At 39.6% G+C, this 22,403-nt stretch overlaps 1 protein-coding gene across 2 annotated transcripts in view; it reads right to left on the minus strand.

Annotated features, from left to right (window-relative positions):
- The window catches only part of INPP4A (inositol polyphosphate-4-phosphatase type I A), a 69,783-nt gene that overhangs the window by 43,173 nt on the left and 4,207 nt on the right, over positions 1-22,403 (minus strand). For both annotated transcript variants that reach the window (XM_067559994.1, XM_067559995.1), the window contains exons 4-12: positions 21,059-21,177; positions 20,827-20,943; positions 18,922-19,001; positions 16,803-16,914; positions 15,533-15,623; positions 14,746-14,893; positions 8,202-8,332; positions 4,734-4,838; positions 3,518-3,626 (exon numbers count right to left, since the gene is read on the minus strand). In XM_067559994.1, coding sequence (XP_067416095.1) covers positions 3,518-3,626; positions 4,734-4,838; positions 8,202-8,332; positions 14,746-14,893; positions 15,533-15,623; positions 16,803-16,914; positions 18,922-19,001; positions 20,827-20,943; positions 21,059-21,177 — 1,012 coding nt within the window. The remainder of the gene's footprint in view (positions 1-3,517; positions 3,627-4,733; positions 4,839-8,201; positions 8,333-14,745; positions 14,894-15,532; positions 15,624-16,802; positions 16,915-18,921; positions 19,002-20,826; positions 20,944-21,058; positions 21,178-22,403) is intronic.

Below are 22,403 nucleotides of genomic sequence, written 5' to 3' on the forward strand. Positions count from 1 at the left end.
AGTCTTCTGACTTCATAAAAATCAGAGAGAGTTATGGCGTTAGCTGTTCATTACAAAATAAAAGTTGCAGTTGGAAGGACAAATTCATTCATATATCATGTTCTACTAAGCATCTACTGTCACTTAAAGCATAATTAATGGTGTTATGATGCATGACATTAAATAAATGCACATTTAAAAATACACCAATCTTTGCCCCCACGCCCCAAAAAAACCCAAAACAAAAACTCTCTCCACAAACTCTCAGAAAAAGAAAACTCACCAACATTCCTCATAACTGCTAAAAAAACAAAACCAAAATAAAATTAGCAGATTGTTTGCAAATATTGAAAGCAGAAAACAAAGCAAAGTAAATCTGGGAAAATATTTTAATTGTTTAATATTTTCAACAAGGCATGTACATATGATTAATAAATTTGTATGCAAAATATATGTATACTGCAGAATGACAGGCAAATGTGTTTTACTCTCTCTGCGTGCTGTAAGTGTACAAGGAACAATTTTGCCAACAAGTGAGAAAAAGCAGACGTCATCTGTACATAACATGGAACATGAAAAAGATGGAATTAAATTCTGCTATACTGGTTTGTATAGCAGCAAAGAAGTCCACACAAAATGGACATCTGACTGCCACTTGTTTTTCTAACCTATTAATAGTGGTTTTTATTCTCCTCTTCAGATTACATCATCCCTAGAAATGCTAATGAGAGCTGTATGTAAACAAGGAGAGATTAGACTCCCAATACATTTTATTTAGTTATCAAAACATGCTCTACAGATTTTAATATAATGTGATAAGGCACCCAAATGATGGGATCTTCCTATTGACACTCTTGGCCTAATGACATTCAGAGATGCATACATTTTAAGGACACAAGGGACCATTATGATTATCTAGCCTTATCGTTGATATAATACAGTCCACAGAACTAACACTGGCTACAGAAATTGACTCTGCCACTGCAGATTGACCAATCAGTCTTACACCTGAGATACAAATAGTTTTTGCATTTACCAAAGTGAAGGTAACTTTTGTTACCGATTTCTTTTATTTTTCATAGTATTTCTGGCTCCTTTCTCCAAAAATTAAACCCCGATGCTTGTTTTATGAACAATTTTATGGTTCTGGTTTTATACATTAGGTTTATGATATGATGCCTGAATTATTCAAATAGGACAAACCCTTTTGAGTCAATGCATTTGGGTTTTTCAAGTTCCAGGCCATCTCATTTTTCATTCTGCTTGCAAGCCTCCAAATGATCAGAGTAAGGAATGCTCCACAACAGTGATGCCTGGTTAAGTTGTGAGGATGAAATACAGTGAGTGTACTTGATTTTCTATGTTCTGATCAAATATATTTTAAGATTATCTTGGTAGGTACAGTATTTGTCCCTGCTTACTCTTCTATGGTTTGGAGATTGTCTTAAGTCTTATTGCAAAATTGATAAAAGTATGCTAAATTAATGTTGTAATAGGAGATACTCAATAGACTGAATAAGGAAACTTAGGGACGACAGAGGAAGGGCCTGTAATTTGTGCTACCTTCTGGTAAATGATATTGCCATCAGGAAATCTACTCTCCAACACAGGAACAGAGGACCTGCAACTTTGTGAAGGCCCAGTAGAAAAATGCAGGATGGAAATGGAGGTTTTTAATAGATCTGATGGAAAAAAGACATCAATGGTTTAGGTGCTTAGATACCCCAGTGATGAGGACCCTTTAAGTAACTAAGCAGACAGATACAGAATGCTTCTGAAAGCAGATTTTGGTATCAACAACATAAAGTTCAGCCTAGCCTATTGGACTTATAGTCTTTTCTGGTCCCATTCTGGCATATCCTGTGTGTTGATGCACTTATAGGAGGCAGTTGTTAGTATTGGTCTCAATATCATTACATGTGCTAGTCTGACTCTAAGGTTTCAACTGGCACTGCTAGTAGGCCTATCCATTACCAAAATTAGTGCCACTGATGTTACGATTCAGTAGCCTCCAAAAATACTGAAATGAGGTTGGTGTCCAGACCATCCCCTCTCTCCTTGTGCCTTCACACCAGCTTGGACTCCCAAGCTGGCCCATTAACAGTTCCTTGAAGCCGCACTACAGAAGTTTCCTTTTGGCTGCAGCTGCTCCTGTAGCCCCTGCAGGGGGGTTTTGCAGTAGAGATAATGCAGCCCAGAGACATATTATCTTTCTCTTGTAAGCTCCCTGGGCATATCTACACTGCTGCTGGGACTCTGCCTCCCAGCCTGGGTAGAAAAGACCCATGCTAGTTCTACTCAAGTTAGTATGCTAAAAACAGCAGCGTGGACACTGTGGCACTGGCAATGGCACGGGTTAGCCACCCAATCCCTTGGGTCCTTACCCAGTTGGCTAGCCTGTGCTACTCTCTATGCTGCAACAGCCACACCTCTATTTTTAGAGTGCTTGCTCAAGCAGAACAGGTGCAGGTCTGTCACTCAGGCTTCAGAGGCATGCTTCCCGCTGCACAGCAAGAGATGTCCCTTGAGGCCAGAAGGGACACCTCATGCGTGTTCCCCTTCAGCAGGCCTGGCTTTCTCAATTTTGCCTCGTTCTGTAGTGTGAATGGCTAACCCCCGCAGAGAGGCCAATGTGAGATCCGAAGCAGGGGGCATAGTACCACAGAGGTGACTGATCCCTTCTGCAGGGAAGAAAGGGAGAGATCAATGTATCCTCTCTAGGCATGGTGATAGGGGGAATATAGAGAAACCTGGAGCAAGTGCCCCCAAAACTAAATTCAAGTTGTTAACAAGAAGCTTGCCCTTGAGGGACTGCTGCTGCCTCTCAGGGAGTGTAGAACAAGTTGACTGATCTCTCTTTGCATGGAGTCCTGAAGCTCTAGGGGAAGGGTCAGAGGTGGACAATTCCTGCGTAGAATGGGTATGTCTAAGCATGTTGTACTTTTGGTTTTAGGATATTAGTAAAAGATACAGGCTAAGAAAATTAGTTTAGCCAACTTCTCATCTGACTTCAGAAGGTAAATTAAATGCTAATGCTCAGTTCTTCAGTTAACTAGAGTCACACATTAGGAAATAGCCTAGGACAAAATTTGCTTTGATTAATCTGGAAAATGCTACCCAGATGTGCTGTGGAAGCAAGCTCAAGGGAGTGAAAGTATCAAATGTAACATACTTAAAGAGATTCTAAAGATACTTTGTACCTCCACAACCAGACAGAACTTAAACTCAACTAAACCAAATTCAACATTTAAGTTGTTCAGTTTAGCTTGTTTAACAACTGTCCTGTAATATTAAATATTCCATAAAAATAATTTGAAAAGGAACTATCAGTAAACAAACAAAAACAAAAACAAAAAAAACAATGGAAAAACTGTTTGTTTTTCTTTATCCCTCTTTGAAAAAGCAGAGCATAATCTTTATAGTATTTGGTAGCACTTCCAAGAGAAGATGCAACAAAAACATGGAATGTGATGATTTTCCTAAGACTGGAAATTAAGAAAAGGCAGGTGGTAAGTTTTATAATAACTCTTCTACTTACTGTTTCTTTGCCTCTTCAAATTTATGCAGCTTTTTCCGTAGACCCCCTGATTTAAAGCCTTGACAGTGAGCTGCTGGCGCTCCTATGGTCACTATGTCGTAATTCTGATCTGGATGGATAAAAAACACTTACAGATGAAAGTTTACTATTTTTACTTTGGTTAAATCTGTGGAAATTCAAACTATTTATAGGCAATTGCTCAAATACGCCTGTCAGAGACTGAAGTCTTCAGACCAATTTTGAGTGTTAAAAAGTTTGAACTATATTAGTAGCCTTGAGGAGCTGCCATATGCTACAAAGTAAAAGACCCATGTTAGAAACTTGGACCCGTGTCTTGTTCTGGAAGATCTACAGAGCCAACATTCACATGTCTGGAGATGAGGAAGGATTAACCTTCATATCTGTCAGCCTATCATCCCTCCTATACACAAGGCAGGCATGGGTCAACAAGTGGATGGAGCTGAACATTAAATGAAAGGAGAAAATTAGGTCTTTTACAAAGAAGCAAGCTCAACCTAAACAAGTTAGTGTCTTTTTACACGTCTAAAGTGCTGAGCACATGATGGCTCCTCACAATTAAATTAAACTAAAAGAAATAATAGGGAGGGCCTCTGATGTCAGGACAACCAGAAAAGATCCTGGTGGCTCCTAAAACCAAAGGTGAAAAGTTCCAGAGGGGTAGCCATGTTAGTCTGTATACAGCAAAAACAACGAGTCCTGTAGCACCTTAAAGACTAACAAATTTCTGAAGCCATAAGCTTTTGTGGGCTGCAACCCACGAAATGCATCTGACGAAGTGGGTTGCAGCTCACGAAAGCTTATGCCCGCAGAAATGTGTTAGTCTTTAAGGTGCTACAGGACTCTCATTGTTAAAACCAAAGGGGATCCAGAAGCTTAATCCAGTAGATAAAGCATAGGGATGGAAGGCGGAGGACTTGGGTTCTGTTCCCTGGCTCTGATACCGATCTGTTGCATTACCTTGGACAAGCTGATTTGCACTTTGATTTTGCCATCTATAAAACAGGGGCAACAAAACTTACCCTACTTTAGTAAAATGCTTTGAGATCTAAGGATGGTAGCCGCTATTAAAATCTTAAGTATTATCTGTACTGCACTGAAGCTGCACTGGTTTGGGGAAAACTTAGTTGTGGATGATGGAAACCCAAAAGAGAGAATAATGTGTACATACACACAGACACGAGAGAGAGAGACGTACCTGATCCTGCTTCATCCTGGACTCTCATTCTCTGTATGTGTAAATTTGTGGGCACGAATTCTAATTTTTTATCAGCTTTCAAGCTACTTGCTTTAAATGAGGGACCTGAGAAACGTAACAGAAAAATATTTATTCTGTATCTGCCCTATAAAACCAGGACCAACTGCCAGTGTCAAAATACCAACAAAAGTGGAACGGGCTTCTTTCAACACTTGTGGCACATTAGCTGGGACGTAACACTGACAGAAAGTATGACTTGCTGACAAGCGGACTTTTAGTTGTAAGTATGTTCGCAAAGCACATACTGTTAGCAACCAATGCCACGCACCTGCCTCAACACCTGGAGGAACTAGATGGTGCCAGCAGCAAAGAGGGCTGCAGAGAGGGAGGAAAACATTCACTGAGGGCACCAGTTACATTATTTCCCCCTTGGAGTCTCTGGCATTCATTGGCCAGTCAGGGCCAAACTGTAAGATCGCAAAAGTGAAGGGACTACATATGGTTAATTTCAAATCTGCTTTCAAGATCCTGTGACTAACCCTCTGGTACAGGAAGACACAGTAATATTGGGGTGGAAAGGCCTATTAAACACACACCAATGCATAGTCAAATATATTATCTTCATTGTATGTTTATGGAGCATGGTCATTCTGTACACAAGTGCTGGAAAAGCATACAAGAATTCAGTGGAAGAACCTGAAGAATGTCTTCTTTTAAAAAAAAAATACTAAAAATCTTCTGTTTGGAAGGGTTGAAGAAATCAATTCCATTAGAATATTTATATCAGAAATAAGCAAACAAACAACTTTTCTAATGCTCTCCATCTCACTCCCCTAACACTATATTCACTCCAACTCCAATTATGAGTAGTTTATACACTGTATAGTTCTGCAAAATTCAACTGAACTGGAAGATGTTTACAGTTGAGGCATACCAGGTCCTTGTAAATGGATTATTTTATTTATTAATAATAAATATCATCCCTAGCTACTGGATCTGGTGGAGTACAAATATTAATCTAAGAAGAATGAGTTGAAGTTAGATGAGTTAGATATGTTCTTCAGCCCCAATTCAGAAAGCTATTTAAGCATGTGCCTAACTTTAAACACATGCTTAAGTCCCTTGCAGAACTGGGGCCAAAATGACTAGCGAAACAAGTTTATGTTTTAGTACTACTGTTTTCTCTTACTATTGTGGATCCTTGGACTCAATTCAGCAAAGCACAGACTTGACTGTAAGCATGGGAAAAGTCCCAGTGATTTCAATAGCATCATGAAGCTTAAGGTACTTTGTTTGATGGAGGCCTTAGACAAAAAGGTAAATATGCAACAGTGTCAAAGCTACAGATGAATTTAATGTTTACAACAGATAATTGCTCTGTTGGTCCTGATGATCCATTACGCACAGACCAATACTAGTTCTGTGTTCAGTAATTAATTTTGTAACATATTTTCATCTCCACACATGCCTGCCCTTCCAACATGCTGAGGAGGAATGCACACTGCAACATTAGCATTTGTGTACACTTTCCTGGGGTTTGGCTTTATTCTCATTGACTGGTCACAATTTTTTGAACTGGAATATCTCATGAAGATCACCCTTCCTACCATTGGTCACTACTGTCCTATGCTTTCAGGGTGAAATTCTTCTCCTGTGCAGGGAGGCCTATGTACCCCTTAACCCAGTGGTTCCCAACCCGTGGCTGGCAGGGTCTTTCAGAGTGGCTCGTGGCTCCCCTCCCACTGGCTGCAGAAGGGAGCTGCTGCCTAAGTACCCAGGTGGAGCAGGTTGCTGGTGCAGGCTCCTTCCTGCAGCAAAGAGGATGGGAGATCAGTGCTACCCTCCCCCCGGCTGTAGCAGAGAGCACGGCAAAGCACTCCGCCTGGGTCTCTAGGCTCTGGGATCCCTGCTGGAGCCAGAGGGAGGGAGGCACTGATCTCCCATCCCCCTGACTGCAGAAGGGAGTCACTACCTAGGGACCCAGGTGGAGCACACGATTTCCCTGCAGCAGCCAGGGGGACGGGAGATTCTCCTCCCTGAACTCCTTCCCTCTGGCTTCACTGGGGGAAGGGAGAGGGGCTGCTGGCAGAAACTGGTGGCCCTTCAGGGTTGGTTAAAATTATATTTGTGGCCCTCGAGCCAAAAAGGTTGGGAACTACTACTTAACCCTTTAAAATAGGACTTATGTGATGCCTAGAACTTTATTCTGGCTCTCTGTACAGAGGGGAATTTCACCATCAGTGAAGACACTGTATGTTAAAACAGCACCCTGGAACTATGAATGAACACTATTCTCTTCCACTGATGTCAACAGGGAGTTATGGATGTAGAATACGAGTATAATAATGGCCCTACATAAATACTTAAAAGTAAGGAAGGCATAAAAGTGAACAAAATACACCCAATCATTTCCCCCATTCTGAATGAAAAGCTGGACTATTACTAGGGTAAATACAATTACATAATTCCTCCATTTGTGCATAACTCATATGGTTATAAACTGCCTCATTTCCCATTTAGTTTTATTTGTTTTTTGAAATAATTACACACACACAGACAAACTTCTGAAAAAAGACAAAACATAGATATCAAATAATTCCCATAATACTTTAGAGACAGCTAAGCATAGAAAAAAAATACTGAGCAGCTATCAAACTAAGATTTGGGAATTCTTGGAATAAAAAAAAAAACAACCCAAAAAACACAGGAACTGCTTGCTTCTGCTCCCCCTAGGAAAAAGGATAAGGAGATGGGGCAACGGCCAACCCCATAACCCACCAACAAAGTGGAGTCAGTGCACTGTGATGGGGAGAAGATTATTTCCCTCCCTCTTCGACCCGCACGAAGGAGCAGCGCTATGTTATATAAACCTAAACTATATAATAATGTTATATTATTATATGTATAAGATATATTATTAATAATTTTCAAATTCTGAATATATAAGGAGTCAAAATGTATTGGGGATTTCTGAAGCCAGTTCTTCACCTACAAAAAGTTAGTTCCATTTTATGATTAAGCTGAATCAGTGCACCAGACTTTGTATTATCAGATACATATACTACTTATCATTAGGTATACATATTACTTATAATTAATGACATGAAGTTTAATGGAAAGTAGTGCCACAGAAGAGAATTCAGGTGATAAAATTAATAATTTCCTGGGATGATAAACTATTTCAGAAATAACAAGAACAATTTAATTTAATTCATTTTTAAAGAAATCACAGATCACTTTCTTTTCCAGATCTCACTCATTCTCCCCTTTTGTATGTTAAGTCCCACAAATAACTATATTTATAAATTAGCTTCTTTGTACAATCACTATAGAACTTTAATAGAGAGTACAAATATTTTGTCTTTACCAAACCAAGACTAAAATAACATTTTTGGTTCTGAATCTTTGTCTTAAAAAGAAAGTAAGAAGCATAACTGAAACATATTATCAAAAATAAATCTTGCTGACCTTTGTATTGATGCAAGTCAGTTAGGTTTTCCTGATAAGTTAGTATAATTGTTTGGTACTGAGTAACTATTTGTCGACGAAGACTCTCCCAACAGGGAGACAGCTCTCCCAGCTCTTCTAGTTCACAAACCCTACAAGAAGAAAGATAAATGTCTTCAACTCAGTTGTACATTGAACAAGAAGAAAAAATACAGGTGATATCAATACAGCAGACTCCTCAGCCAATGCATTCTGAATTCCATCAGAAGAGTTCCAGGCAAAAGGGAATGTTTCAAAACGTACCTCCCAATACACCAGAATGAGCAAAATTAATAAGACTAGTTTCTTTCCATTTATCCAGAATTTTCAATAAGGGATAGATCCCATATGGGCCCCTATGTGGCCACACGGGTGAGCAAGAAGCCTCCGCTCTTCATTCTGCTCTGGGAAGAACAGGAACTGCTTGCTTCTGCTCCCCCTAGGAATAATGATAAGGAGGTTGGGCCATGGCTACCCCTTGAACCCACCAACAGGGTGGGGTCAGTGCACTGGGATGGGAAGCAGATTACTTCCCTCTTCACCCCACATGCAAGAAGCAGTGCCAAGGTAGGTTGTGCCGCAAAGCACCAAGAATTACAATTTTCTACGGTGCTACTCTTGGGTTTGTGCAGCTCTTCACCAACCCCACTGCAGAGTGGTGGCTTCGAGAAGTCATGGTCTAGCCCAATTTATGTCTAATTTTGCAAAACAATTATTGGCAGTACAAAACCATGAAAAACATGAATAGAAATGTCATCAATATCTGCTGGATTTAAAGAAACCGTTTAGGCAAAGAAAACAAGTTGTTTTAGTAGGGACGGACAAACAAACAAACATGCATATTTAGCATTTCAGGAAGTAACTCGAACACTTTAGGCCATCTGCTGAGGACTTATGCTCTTCTATGTGAGTACAGTAGAACCTCAGCGTTACGAACGCCAGAGTTCCGAACTGACGGGTCAACCACACACCTCGTTTGGAACCGGAAGAGCACAATCAGGCAGCCACAGAGAGAGAGAAAAAAGCAAACACAGTACGGTGCTGTGTTAAACGCAAACTACTAAAAAAATAAAGGGAAAGCAGCATTTTTCTTCTGCATAGTAGTGTTTCAAAGCTGTATTAAGTTTAATGTTCAGTTTTAAACTTTTGAAAGACCAAGCATAACATTTTGTTCAGAGTTACGAACATTTCAGAGTTATGAACAACCTCCATTCCCGAGCTATTGGAGTCTATGGATGAGCTATTGAAGTCCTCAATTAGGCGAAAAAAACTCAGGGTCTCTGGCCAATCTGTCCTGGGGGAAAAATTCCTTCCCAACCCCAAATATGACGATCAATTAGACCCTGAGCACGTGGGTGAGACACTTGGGAAAGAATTCCTTGTACTAATTCAGAGCCCTCCCACTCTAGCGTCCCATCTCTGGCCATTGGAGATATTTGCTAATTCCAGACATGGATGGGCTATATGCCATTGTATGCAATCTCAGCATACCATCCCCTCCATAAAATTGATCAAACTCAGTCTTAAAACAAGTTATGTTTTTTGCACCCCCTACTCCCCTTGGAAAGCTATTCCAGAACTTCACTCCTCTGCTGGTTTAAAAACATCTAATTTCAAACCTAAACTTATTACTGCCAATTTACATCCATTTGCTCTTGTGCCAACATTAGCCCTTAGCTTAAATAAACTCCTCTCCCTTCCTGGTTTTTATCTCTCTGATGTATTTATAGAGAGCAATAATATCTTCCCTCATCCTTCATTTTGTTAGGCTAAACAAGCCAAGCTCCTTAAGTCTCCTCCTGTAAGGCAGATTCTTTATTCCTTTGATCATCCTAGTAGCCCTTCTCTGCACCTGTTCCAGTTTGAAACTGTTCCAGTTTCTTAAACATGGGAGACCAGAACTGCATTCAGTATTCCAGATGAGGTCTCACCAGCACCTTGTGATGATAAGATTTCCCCTATCTCTATTGGAAATATCTAGCTTCATGCATCCTAGGATTGCATTAGCCTTTTCCACAGCCACATCACAATGGTGGCTCATAGCCATTCTGTGATCAATCGATACACCCAGATCTTTCTCCACCTTCCTTGCTTCCAACTGATACAACCCGAGCTTATAGCAAAAGCTCTTGTTGTTAGTCTCCAAATGCCAGGGCCATATTATCCATTAGGCACAATAGGCACAGTGCCTAAGGCCTACGAAACTTTCAGGGCCTACGAAAAAAAATTTTATATATCATTTTTTATTTTTATTTAAAAAACTATTTATTAATAGCTTAAAATCAAATTAGGGGGCCTACGAAGGCAAGTGTGCCTAGGGCCTACAAAGGTCTTAAAATGGCCCTGCTAAATGCATGACCTTTCACTATTATATTTTCATCCCATTTTTATTACTCCAGCTTTCAATTTTGTCCAAATCTTCTTCTATGATATTCCAATCCTCCTCTGTATTGGCTATACCTCCCAACTTTGTGTCATCTGGAAATTTTATTACTCCAACTTTTTGGGCCAAGGTCATTAACAAAAAAGTTAAATAAAATTGGTCCCAAGACCGATCCCTGAGGAACTCCACTAGTAACTTCCCTCCAGCCTGACGGTTCACCTTTCAGCATGATCTATTGTAGTCTCCCTCTTTAACGAGGTCCTTACCCATCTTTTGATTCCTCTATTAATCCCCATCTTCTTCAATTTTACTAATCATTTCCCTTATTGAACTGTATCAAATATTTTACTGAAATCCTGGTACATTAGCTCTACTGCATTTCCTTTGTCTCTTTGGTTATCTTCTCAAAGAAAGAGATCAGACCTGGCATGATCTACCTTTTGTAAAACCATGTTGTATTTTATTTCCATTTCCCTCTACGTTCCTAAATACTCTCTCTTTCAAAATCTGTTCTAAGATCTTGCATACAACTGAGGTCAAACTAATGGGCTTGTAGTTTTCCACATCACTTTTTTCCCCTTTCTTAAATATAGGTACTATATTTGCAATTCTCCAGTCACAGGGTCTGACCCCCAAATTTATGGATTCATTAAACGTTTTTGCTCTTGGGCTTGTAATTTCATGTGCCAGTTCCGTTAACATTCTTGAATGGAGATTATCCGGGCTTTTCAGTTTGGTCCCAGTTAGCTGTTTGAATTTAGGATCAGGGGCTCAGCCCACCTCTGACAGGCTCCATAAGCAAGGAGACCATTCAGGTTCACCTGGGACTAACTCACTCACTGAGTAAGTAGGAGGTAGGGAAGCACCCGGGCATGATAAAGAAACCTAATTCCAGTGGGGAGGGGACTAGAAAACAGAGGGCCCTAGGGAGACGAACAGTCCCCAGAAAACAGAAAGAGAAAGTTCCGAAGGAGAGGGCTTTTCAGGGGGGTACCTGATATGGGAACTCATTAGGAAAGGAAACTAAGGAAGAATGCTGCTACGTAGGAGTGACTCCAAAAGGAAGAAGCTCTGAATAACAAGTGTCAGTGGAACCTGGCCCTCATGGAAGGGCTTCATCAGGTTGCAGTAGAAACTACAGATCAGTGATATGCTGGTCCAAGGAAAAGTTGTCATAGTTTGACTTCTGTGGGCACTTTAACCCAAGAGGAGAGATCCTTCCCCAGCTAATGACAAGAGCCTTGGCTCCAGAAGAGGGTTCTGGATCAAGAGGGCCTCGCTGGTAGGGTACCTGGACATAAGTGTGATTGATGGACTAAGGTTAACTCAGCCTTCTCCACCTCCTGCTAGAGATGCTGGAGTGGAGGCCTATCTTTATAATAGTCCACCTTTGCCTTAAATAAACTAGACCACTACAGGGGCACTGCTCAATACACATAAGCCTCACTGGACTTATGGAAATCCCACCAACGGAAACTGAGGCAGAGACATAATGGCAATGTTGCACCAGTCCACCAGCGGGTGCGCCAAGGGTGAAGGGCTTCTCCACAAGCAGCAATTGTTATCACCCAAGTACATTTTAGGCTGCCACCTCAATGTTAGACAGGAGCGACTATATTGGAGTGCCATCTAAAGCTGCATAGTATTCCTCGAGGTGTCAGTCCAGAGAAAGTAGAGAGGAATACCTGACTAGATCTAATGTATCCTAAGGGTACATACTATTAATATGTTTTTCAGCCCAAATTATACTTTAGAAAATAAAATATGCTATAAAATATGCATAATGAGATTTTCTTTCTGCAAAAAACCTCAGACAATAATTCATCTTAAAGAGAATTATTTATTAATTAAAAAATATAGAAGATACTGGCTCAATAAGAAAACTTCCATCTGATATTCTGCATACTTTGGAGAGTAAAGGTAGCCAAAAATGCCTTTCATCTAAGAGCCCGTTTTTCTTAAAGTACAGAAAGTCATTTTCACCTCTAAGCCATACAGTTCAGTGTTTAAAAGCTTATATGACTGGTATTTGTTATGAAACTGGAATTGGTCAGAACAATCATAGCACTTCATTACTTCACAGCACATACAGTCTTATACAAGGGAGTATCTTGTCCCTGTTCATTCTAATTCTCTTCTGTTACATTTAGGCTTACATTTAGGTTTTTTGCCATGTCCATCACCCTGATATCAAAGCTCCTTTAAAGGAAGCTATGCAACATTAAACCATTACCATGAATGTATCTCATTTTACAAATTCACACTTTGTGATATATTGGGAGAAAGTGGAAAAGAAACAATGAAATCCAATCCAATGATGTACGAGTATTTGTTAAAATATATATGTGGTGTCAATATTAATTATTATTAATTTTATTTTTAAATAAATTATTCAAGGAAAAATTCTGAAACAGGCCAATGGAAAGTACATATACAATCCACATTTTGAGTGAAGTTTATATGTTGCCCCATTTTGAAAACATTGCATACAGCTCAGAAGGGAAGCCTGATTCTCCTTTTTCTCTTTAAAATTAGGAATATTAAACTTTTATTTTTCATATTATCTCTGGGTACCATATGCTTCTAGTCACAGATGAGGTTACAGATAAAAGATTGAAAAGCTCTATTAGGTGTCCCTCTTCCAGGAGCCGTATTTATTTATTTTTATCTATTTAGATTGAAATAATTATTTAAAAGATGCCCATCTAAAGGGTCTCAGCACCATAACAAATCATTAATAATACAATGAAATCCCAGCAGCATTAAAACAATCTAAACGAACTCAGACAGACAGACATCTACAGAAACTTTACTCCACCATTGTAGGAAGCACACGTTTGGATCTTTCAAAAAATCTTATCAAGCCATAGCAGCATTGTTAACTACAGCATATTTTCTACTGCTTTGTCCAGTCTTAAATTACCTTAATTTAACTGAACACTGGAGAAGTGTCAGTAAGATCATCACTGTATACCTTGGGTAGGTCTACACTGCAGTTAGACACCTGCAGCTGGCCTGTGCCAGCTAACTTGGGCTAGTGGGGCTCAGGCTAAGCGGGTATTTAATTGCAGTATAAGACATACCCTGGGCATACATCCCAAGCTCTGAGACCTTACCACTAAGCAGGGTCCAAGAACCTGGGTTCCAGCCACAGACTGAATGTCTACACTGCAATTAAACAGCCCCTTAGCCCGAGACCCACTAGCCCAAGTCAGTTATAAAAACAGGTAGATATTAATGTCTCCTATTATAGGGCACAAAGAACGCTAGTTGCCAACAATGGAATAACTACTTAAGGGCCCAACTCACATTCCTGGTGCATCTAAAGACCTCTGGCTGGATACCTGGAGGATGCAGTATTCATTGCATCAGGTGGGTAACCTTCACTGGCAGACCTCCAAGGGAGCTATAAAAGTAACTTAAAACGCTCTCACTGGAACCCCCAGAGAAGATGATAGCAAGCCCTCCATCTATCTCGGTATTCATATCCCACTCACCATTGCAGTATCCCAGCTGGTACGTATGAGATAGTAACACCCACAGACACATCATATTGTGTAGCCTTTTTACCTTTCAATTGGACTAAATAATGCTTGCTGCACCAAAATACTTAAGAACATCTATCATTAAAAATGTACCTCAGCATTCAAAGATGCTTTTTATAGAGCTGCGCATTATCATCGGAATAATACACTCTCCACAACACCACTTCTGTTATCACTTTCCACTTATCCAGACCATACTGTTAAGTTACTCTATGGGTCAGATCTTCCTCTACATATACACAGGTGTGAATCAAGGATTTAAGTCAGCTCCTGAGCTGGTGTAAAATGTCACAGCTCCATTTGACTTCCACTGAGCTCTGCTGATTTACAACTGCTGAGAATCTGGCCCAACAGAGTTAAAGGAGTGTCAGACACTCCAAAGTGAGAGAAGTATCAGGCTTGTGCAAGATACAGTTCTTGGGCAATGTAGTGGTGACTTGAAGGTATTGACTTTGTTAACAATAACAGGGCAGCAACCAAGTTGCTGTCGTCACTATTTCTGCTGCAGTCTCTTTGTTGTAACAATTTATACTCTGGCAACTCAGCAAGAGATGCACATCACTGATGTATTACAACACGTAAATTTGTTCACCCTGACCTTGCTGCATCTTCTTCAAGCAGAAGCTTCACAAACTGTCTGGGGATGTGCAGTGACAGTACACTCTCAGCCATCTGCTCCAAGATTCTCAGGTGGTTCCCATCAGTTGTGGGGAAACGATACATCCGACAAATGGCACCACCAAACACTAAAATATTAAAATCACAATATGTAAGTGTGTGGTTTAAGTTCAGTGTTTACAAAGTCTCCCTCGCCCACCCTTATATTAAGCTACATTGACTAGATTCAATATTGTCTGCTTGTAAAAATCCAATTTAACTCATCCACCTATCTAGCTTTTTCAAATATGATTTTTATAGGATGAAACTTTCTATTCACAGTCAAAGAAAAAACCCCAAAGGTATTCAAACATTTTTAAAGGAAAAAAGGACAATTAACTTTTTGAATTCCTTCACATATTGAATTTTCCCCCTAATACATAAGTTTTGTAGGAGAAGGCGGGACTGGCCATGGTAAAGGAACGTCATGGCAAACATCATGCAAGATATTTTGCTTCATAAAGTATTGTTGTGCTACAAAATGCTGTAGTGCAGGTGGCAAAATAAATTATTCTTATGGGTCTCAATTCAGCAGCCAATCCCTATTCAGCTTCAAACACATGCTTGAGTGCTTTGCTGAACTGGAGCTATGATGGAGGCAACAAGAGATTAGCTCTCATCAATACTGTAAACACGCTAAGTATAGTAAGAACTGTCAATACACACAGTGCAAATATATTAATCTGATTGTAGGTGGTCTATCGATATCTGCCCAGTTAGCTGCTTACCTGATTTTAGTAACACATCTTTCCTTAATGAGGCATATTTGGATCTGATTCCTAAAGATTCTGTTAAACTTTCATCAACTGGCAGCACAGTCTAAAAGACATAAATAGTAAAATCCATACAATGTAAAACCTCAACACCAAGTCAAGCTAAACTGGTGAGACTCAACATAAAGACATAAAGGTAATATTCAAAACAGGGAATGTTTAAAATAAATATTCCAAATGTGTTTATCATGGACAATCACTATCCTGATTGCAAGCTGAAATACTAAAACCATCTAGTGGTCAGCTCTTCAGAAAAGGGACCCAGTTATTTTATTTGTACTGCAAAGTGCTGGCACACTTCTGAGTGCTGTAAAAATTATGGGCTGGATCCTCAGATGCTGTAAATTGGCATAGCTCCATTGTCTACATCAATTTACCGCCCAGCTGAAGATCTGGCCTAATAAATAATTATGATAATCCCATATTCTGAACACAATACAGGTATACAGATTATATGACTTCAGATGTATTCACAACACAGAGTGTGCAGCACTAAACATGTTCTCTAAGCAGACAGGCAACTATAAATATCTGCTCAATAGAAAACACAGTGTTACTATCAGAAAAGATACAGATTTCAGATAACAGTGTGGTTTGTTCTTTTAAACTATTTGACCACATATTTCTACTTCACAAGCTGCCCATTTGGAACTTCTGGAAATGTCATTTTCTCTGACGGTTTCCAATCATCTAGTTTATGGGTTTGTTTCATACTGCCTTCAGAGTCACAGGTGCACATCATTGAATTTCTTGTAAAATCATCTACTTACCATAGACACGCATCATGAACAATAGGTGTTGGGGTTTGTTTTTGGTTTGTTTGTTTTTTAAGGCATGCAATAATACAAGCCAGTGTAATTACGAGAAGATAGAAGAACTGCCCTGTCTAGTTCTACGGATACATTCCCATGTCACCACCATTACAGGAATCTAAGATTTGCTTAGAACTTTTAAAGACAAACACATGGCAAGAACTCACAGCATTACAAAAAAAGGGTATATTATAGGGTTTGCCTCAAGTATTTCATCAGCATTAAACTGTTTGTTACAGATTAGCCACCTAATATTTGTGCAATGTTTTTAAAATGTAAAGGACTATAAACGCTAAGTAGAATTAGTAAGTGACTGGGCAGAGGAGGAGGCAGTTTGCAGATATAACATTATCTATAACATTGTCTTCAGTAATCCTACACCTATCTGAAGATGATACAACGCTCACACTCACCCTCCCATTAATGGTGTCAGGAGATCTTGTTACAGGAGGTTTTTGGTCCGTTTTTTCTTCCATTTGCCATCCTATAACTGTGATGTTACCAACACGATCACTTTCAGCAGACCTGCAACAAACACTTTGAGTTGTTGTTTTTTTTGCAAAGGGATCTGTTTGTCAATAGATCAATTACTACTACACACAGCATAATGATCTGTGAACTTACTGAACATTTTAAATTAGGAAACGTATAACATGTAGGTACTAGTAAACCTACTTTACATGCCAGATATTAAATGACACCATTAGGAAGACATTCATCTCATTCTGCAAAGGGTCTCCTAGCCTTATGTGATCTTACTGTACCATATATGGTGCAATGCCTAAGCAAAATGGGAGAGAGTTAAGAGGATAGTAGTAGAATAGTCTTTATTTTGTCAGTTTAAGATAGATTCTTAATGATATTTTATAGCTGTCATTTGCATTTAACAATGTGTAACGGTGATTTAAACAAATAACTGTTACAAACAGTGCTAGAAAGTAAAATGAAAAAAGTACACAAGAGACTACAAAAACAGATATAAACACACATATAGCAAGGCACTTGTGGGGTCAAGTTTTGAAAGGGAAAAGATTGAACAGATATTGCTCTGCATTCTAATTACATTTTTTAAGGGTAGTGTGATAAGGGGAAGAGAGAGACACACTCACCCACCCTCTCCCAAACAATCAGACTGTTTGGTTTCAATTCAATAATGAGAGAAGAATGCCTAATTCATTGATTACTCGTGATATAGCCTACATAGAACTCTGAAAAGTCCTGCCACCAGATTCCTCTTCCCCAAACCCTCTCTTTTCCATAGCTGTGACTAAAAAGCCTATTTTGTTGCAATCTGTGTCTTTTCTGACTCAGCTCCTTACTGCCTTCTTGCACATGCTCTGTTGCCAAATCCTGTTGATTCTTCCTTTATAACATATCACGTGGCCGGGGGGGAGGAAGGGGAGATCAGTCCATCTCCTTTGGTCCCTACTATTAAAAGCCTTGTCTATGCCTTAGTCATCTCTCCCATTCACTTATGCAACCTCATCTACGTTTCTCCCACCAATCCCTTCCAGGACATTCAATCTCCAGTCTCTCTCTGACCATGTGGATCCCCTACACAGATTCCTTCACTGGTTTTCCTTCGCCTTCCACATCATGTTCAAGATTCTCATCTTCACCTTTAATCCTCCCTAACAATACCACCTACATTTACATATTTGAGCTCAGTTCCTCCTAACTTCATCCTGCTCCCTTCATTCTGCACAAGCCCCTCCTGCCTAATTTCTCCAACACTTGATTTCAGATTTCCATGCTGACCCGTCGGGGTGGAATAGTCTCCTGGTTCTTTGGCACCAAGCTACAGTTCCCTTCAAGACACAGTCGTCCCCTGAAGCTTTTCAACATTAATCAACTCTGAATTATTTTTTAAATAATATTAAAGATATCTGCACTGCTTTCAGACTGGTTCTTCCTATAGCTAGAGTATTGTAAGAACAAACACACTGAAGTCTGTGAGATGCTCAGATACTACAGAAATGGAGACCATATAAATACTTTACATAGATAAGTAGAGAAACAAGGTGAGTGAGGTAATATCAAAAAAAAATTGATCCAATAAAAGATGAGAGAGACATGCTTTTGAGCTTACAGACAGCTCAGTAGCTAAGATATCCCATGTAAATAAGACAAGCTTCTGGTTTTCCAGGGTCTCTATCTCACTCACTCTCACATGCCCTAGGTATCAGTATAGTTTTGCCAGTGTGTGTGTACTGTGAGGAAAAAAAATTACACTTACGGGTACACTTTCAACTTGTGGAATTAAAGACAACTCCCAACAAACAATTACAGCATTCTCATTCCTTGTTCCCTGCATGCTTTGCCACCAAAAATCAATTCCAATGTTTGAAAAGATTCTTGTGTTCTACCTGTTTTAGACATCACCCAATATAATAACTGATTTTCATTAGTAGAGCCCTTGCACTTTGAACACTTATTTTTAATTAAAAATCAAAAACACAACATGCTCACAGGCCCTACTAATCTCAGGGTTAAGAATGTTGGTTTCTAATGGAAGGATACTGCAATACAAACCTTAGTGTTAAATGCAATCTATGGTTCTTCTCCTGAAGTAATTCCTTTACAGTGAACACTCCAGAACCCAATAAATACATCTGAAAAGAGGAACATTATTAGTATGGAAATTTAAAATCATAAAACACCTGTCCATAAGCACAAGTAGCGTACAATGATTAAACACTACATTTATAAATACAAATTTAAGAACAAAATACAAGCTTGAACAACAAATATACAAACTACCCAACCACATCCAGAAAGCATAAAAAAAAAAAAAAAAAAACCTCACTACCTTGGGGATTTTTCCCTTAAGGAAAACAAGACCTTCTCTTTCACTGGGGTTGAAGGAAAGGAGTCTCCCAACACACACAAGACGGACCAAATGTCATGGAAATGTCTGCGGTCTTGTATAGAACAGGTATGGGGGTGCCCGTCACCCTCTATGTTAATGGGTCAGAGAACAGGCTCAGTATTTCCATCTAGGAAATAACAACAAATGTCCTGACCGTGCCTACCCCCAGATGCCTGTGGGCAAGATGGAGGATTGGGTAGGACTCAGGTTGATCAGGGAGACACATCATCCTCCTACTGACCCCCAAAGATTCCTCAGCAAAGACACTACAACCTCAGACTGTATTATCTATTCTGCAGAGCCTCCTCACTGAGACCCTGAGGCAGCCACAATGAGGGGGAGTCCTAGCTCTGATGGAGCCACAGTGCCAGGGAGTCATGGGATGGCAAGCAATGGGGGCCTGAGCCAGTGCAGAGGCAAAGGGTCTGAAGGCAGCTGGGCCTGGCCTCCTGCAGGCCCAAGGTGTTAGGTTTGAGGCCTGAATCTATGGCTTTTTCTGTGGGGAAGAAAACCCTACCCTCTCAATGGGGCAACACGGGGGCAGGAGGGAAGAGGATTTCTGAGTGAATCCATGTGAAAATTCCCTCCTCCAGAACCTTCTCTTGCTCTTTTTTTCTGCAGAAGGGGATGAGTTGAGTCAAAGTTATTAGATTTTCTTGGACTTTACTTTATTGGTGGGTAACAGACACATCAGAGGGTGAGCATCAATCATAACATTCCTTTCAGGCTGTCCATTACTGAGGTGACATGCAAACAGAGAATTAATCCAATGCCTCAAGCATATAAATTCAGGGGCTGATCCAGAGTATCCATATGTCATAAAGCAGATTGCATGGTTGCTTTCCTGAAAACATCTTCTCATATTTTTGCTTCAGAAACAACCTTCCATTTTGCAATTCAGGAATTTCCGAAATGCAAGACTGAGGTGTCAAAAGGTTGCAGGGATTTTGATGTGAAACTCTATATGCTGCTAAACAATGATAAAGTGGCAATGCTAAGTATTTTTGGGACAGAGGGTGCACAACATTCATACTGAAATGAAAAAGTACTCAGAAATCATGGAACTTCACCCCACCCCCACTTTTCATCAAAAACTTGAAAGTAGGCTCATTTTTTAGAAAAAAATGGCTAAAATAGGGCCCAACTGGGGGAAAATGGCTTTGCATGCAGATTCCTGGGTTTTTTCCTTGTTTTCAATGAACAGCTGTACAGAAAAAATATTATGAAGCAAAATTTGGGGTTTGTGGAATTACACAAAGACAAACTGCAAACATTTTCACATAAAAATATTCAACATTTAAAAAACAAATTTCACACAACTCCAATTTGAGGCCAATAGAGACTTTATCATTCTAATTTGGAACACAGAACTGTAAAGGAACAGAGAAAACAAAGATGGCAACTTTCACTTAAACGTGTAGGATACACCAAATTAAGAGCTTTGCAGAGGGCCCCAACGTAAGGAAAGTTTTCATCATACATGAGATAAAAATCCAGCACTTTAGTTTACTTTAGAGCAACAGAAACGACGGAAGGATGATTATGCAGGAATACACAAGTGCACTTACTGTTCCCTGAGATCTATCTTTGACATCGTACACAGAAAGTTTGATTTGCGTCATTTGATTGATAAGAGAGTCTTGAAAAAAGGCAATACTACTTAGAAAGATAGGATTATTTGTTCCCTATAATAATAAACAAAAAAGAGGTAATATTAATGCAATGTGATAAATGTTGAAAAAATATACTGTTATACTGGCTTCAACCTTAAATTAAGAGCAGTAATACACCACTACTTACCTCAATAATCTCTGTCTGTGCATGCTTTGTCCAGAATGCCTGAGGAGGTGTAGTGACACTCACTGCTACAAAACTATTTGGTTTTCGATCTAGCGATGGTGTGAGCAGCTCACTGCAAACTTCAGAGGTTTAAGAATACAATTTTTAGAGTCATGGCCTTCCTGATTTTGTTCCAGAATTCTATAGTTCTCATAAACATGTATTATACAAAAAGTGGGAAAACCATGAAAGGCCAAATTTTCAGTATGCTTCTATTTTGTGCCTAGGTATGATACCCACATTTGTGCATGCGAACAGCAATTGCACATGAAGGTCAGGTAGTCAGCAATTACCCACTATGCATATGCATATGCAAATGTGGGTGTTTTTACACACAAAGATATAATATGCACAAAACTGGGAGGGCTGCAATTTAAAGCTAGTCTCTCCTAGGGGAACCATTGTGGGAAGTTGGTGATGGAATCATCACCCTCACCCTCACCCGTCCTTCCCCTCAGGCACCACTGTTCATAACGGTGCAAGAGGGTATTTCTCCAGTGGAAAATTGTTGGGCACGGTGTGCATGAAATAAGCCTGCATTCTGATGGACTCTTTGCTCAATAGTATTTTCTCAAGGGATATCATTGGGAGTGCTTGAATACCAACCATGTATCTACATTGTAAACAGAAGTAGATGGTCCAGCAAAACAAGAGGGCATTTTATTTCTCCTAAAAAATTATTGTACTTCAATTATTTTAACTTCTGGGGAGGGGGACATGGAAGAGGAATCTCCTTCCAAAAATGTTTATGTGATTGCCTTCTACATATAATTAAATAGAACTTTAGTATTAAGGCTGAAAATCCATGTTATTTCCAGTTGGAATGCCATCATTATGCCTAGAGAGACAAGGTGGTAAGGTAATATCTTTTACTGGACCAACTTATGTTGGGGAGAGAGACAAGCTTTTCAGTTTACATAGAGGTCTTCTTCAGGACCTGAAGCAGAGCACTGTACAAATTCAAAAGCTTATCTTTCTCACCAACAGAAACTGATCCACTAAGAGATATTATCTCACTCACCTTGTGTCTCTAATATCCTGGGACCAACATGGCTACAACAACACTGCAGATATCATTATGCCTAGATTTTCTGCATCATGGTCCAAATTATGACTGAAGTTTGGTGGAATGGATGTATAGCGTTAATTCTAAAATTTGACTGTGCTAGGCAAACTCTTGATGCAACCTAAATAGCGTTGCAGGGCTGACTACTTTTCTATTTTCTTTGCTCAGTTATCAGAGAGTAGCTGAAACCGTAAAAAAAGTGGAAAAAAAGTAATTCAAATTTTTTGGAATGACAATGGC

The sequence above is a fragment of the Emydura macquarii genome, unplaced genomic scaffold (assembly GCF_026122565.2).
Source record: "Emydura macquarii macquarii isolate MOO-44397 ecotype Brisbane River unplaced genomic scaffold, CSIRO-AGI_Emac_v2 contig_2207, whole genome shotgun sequence".
Taxonomy (NCBI): domain Eukaryota; kingdom Metazoa; phylum Chordata; order Testudines; family Chelidae; genus Emydura; species Emydura macquarii.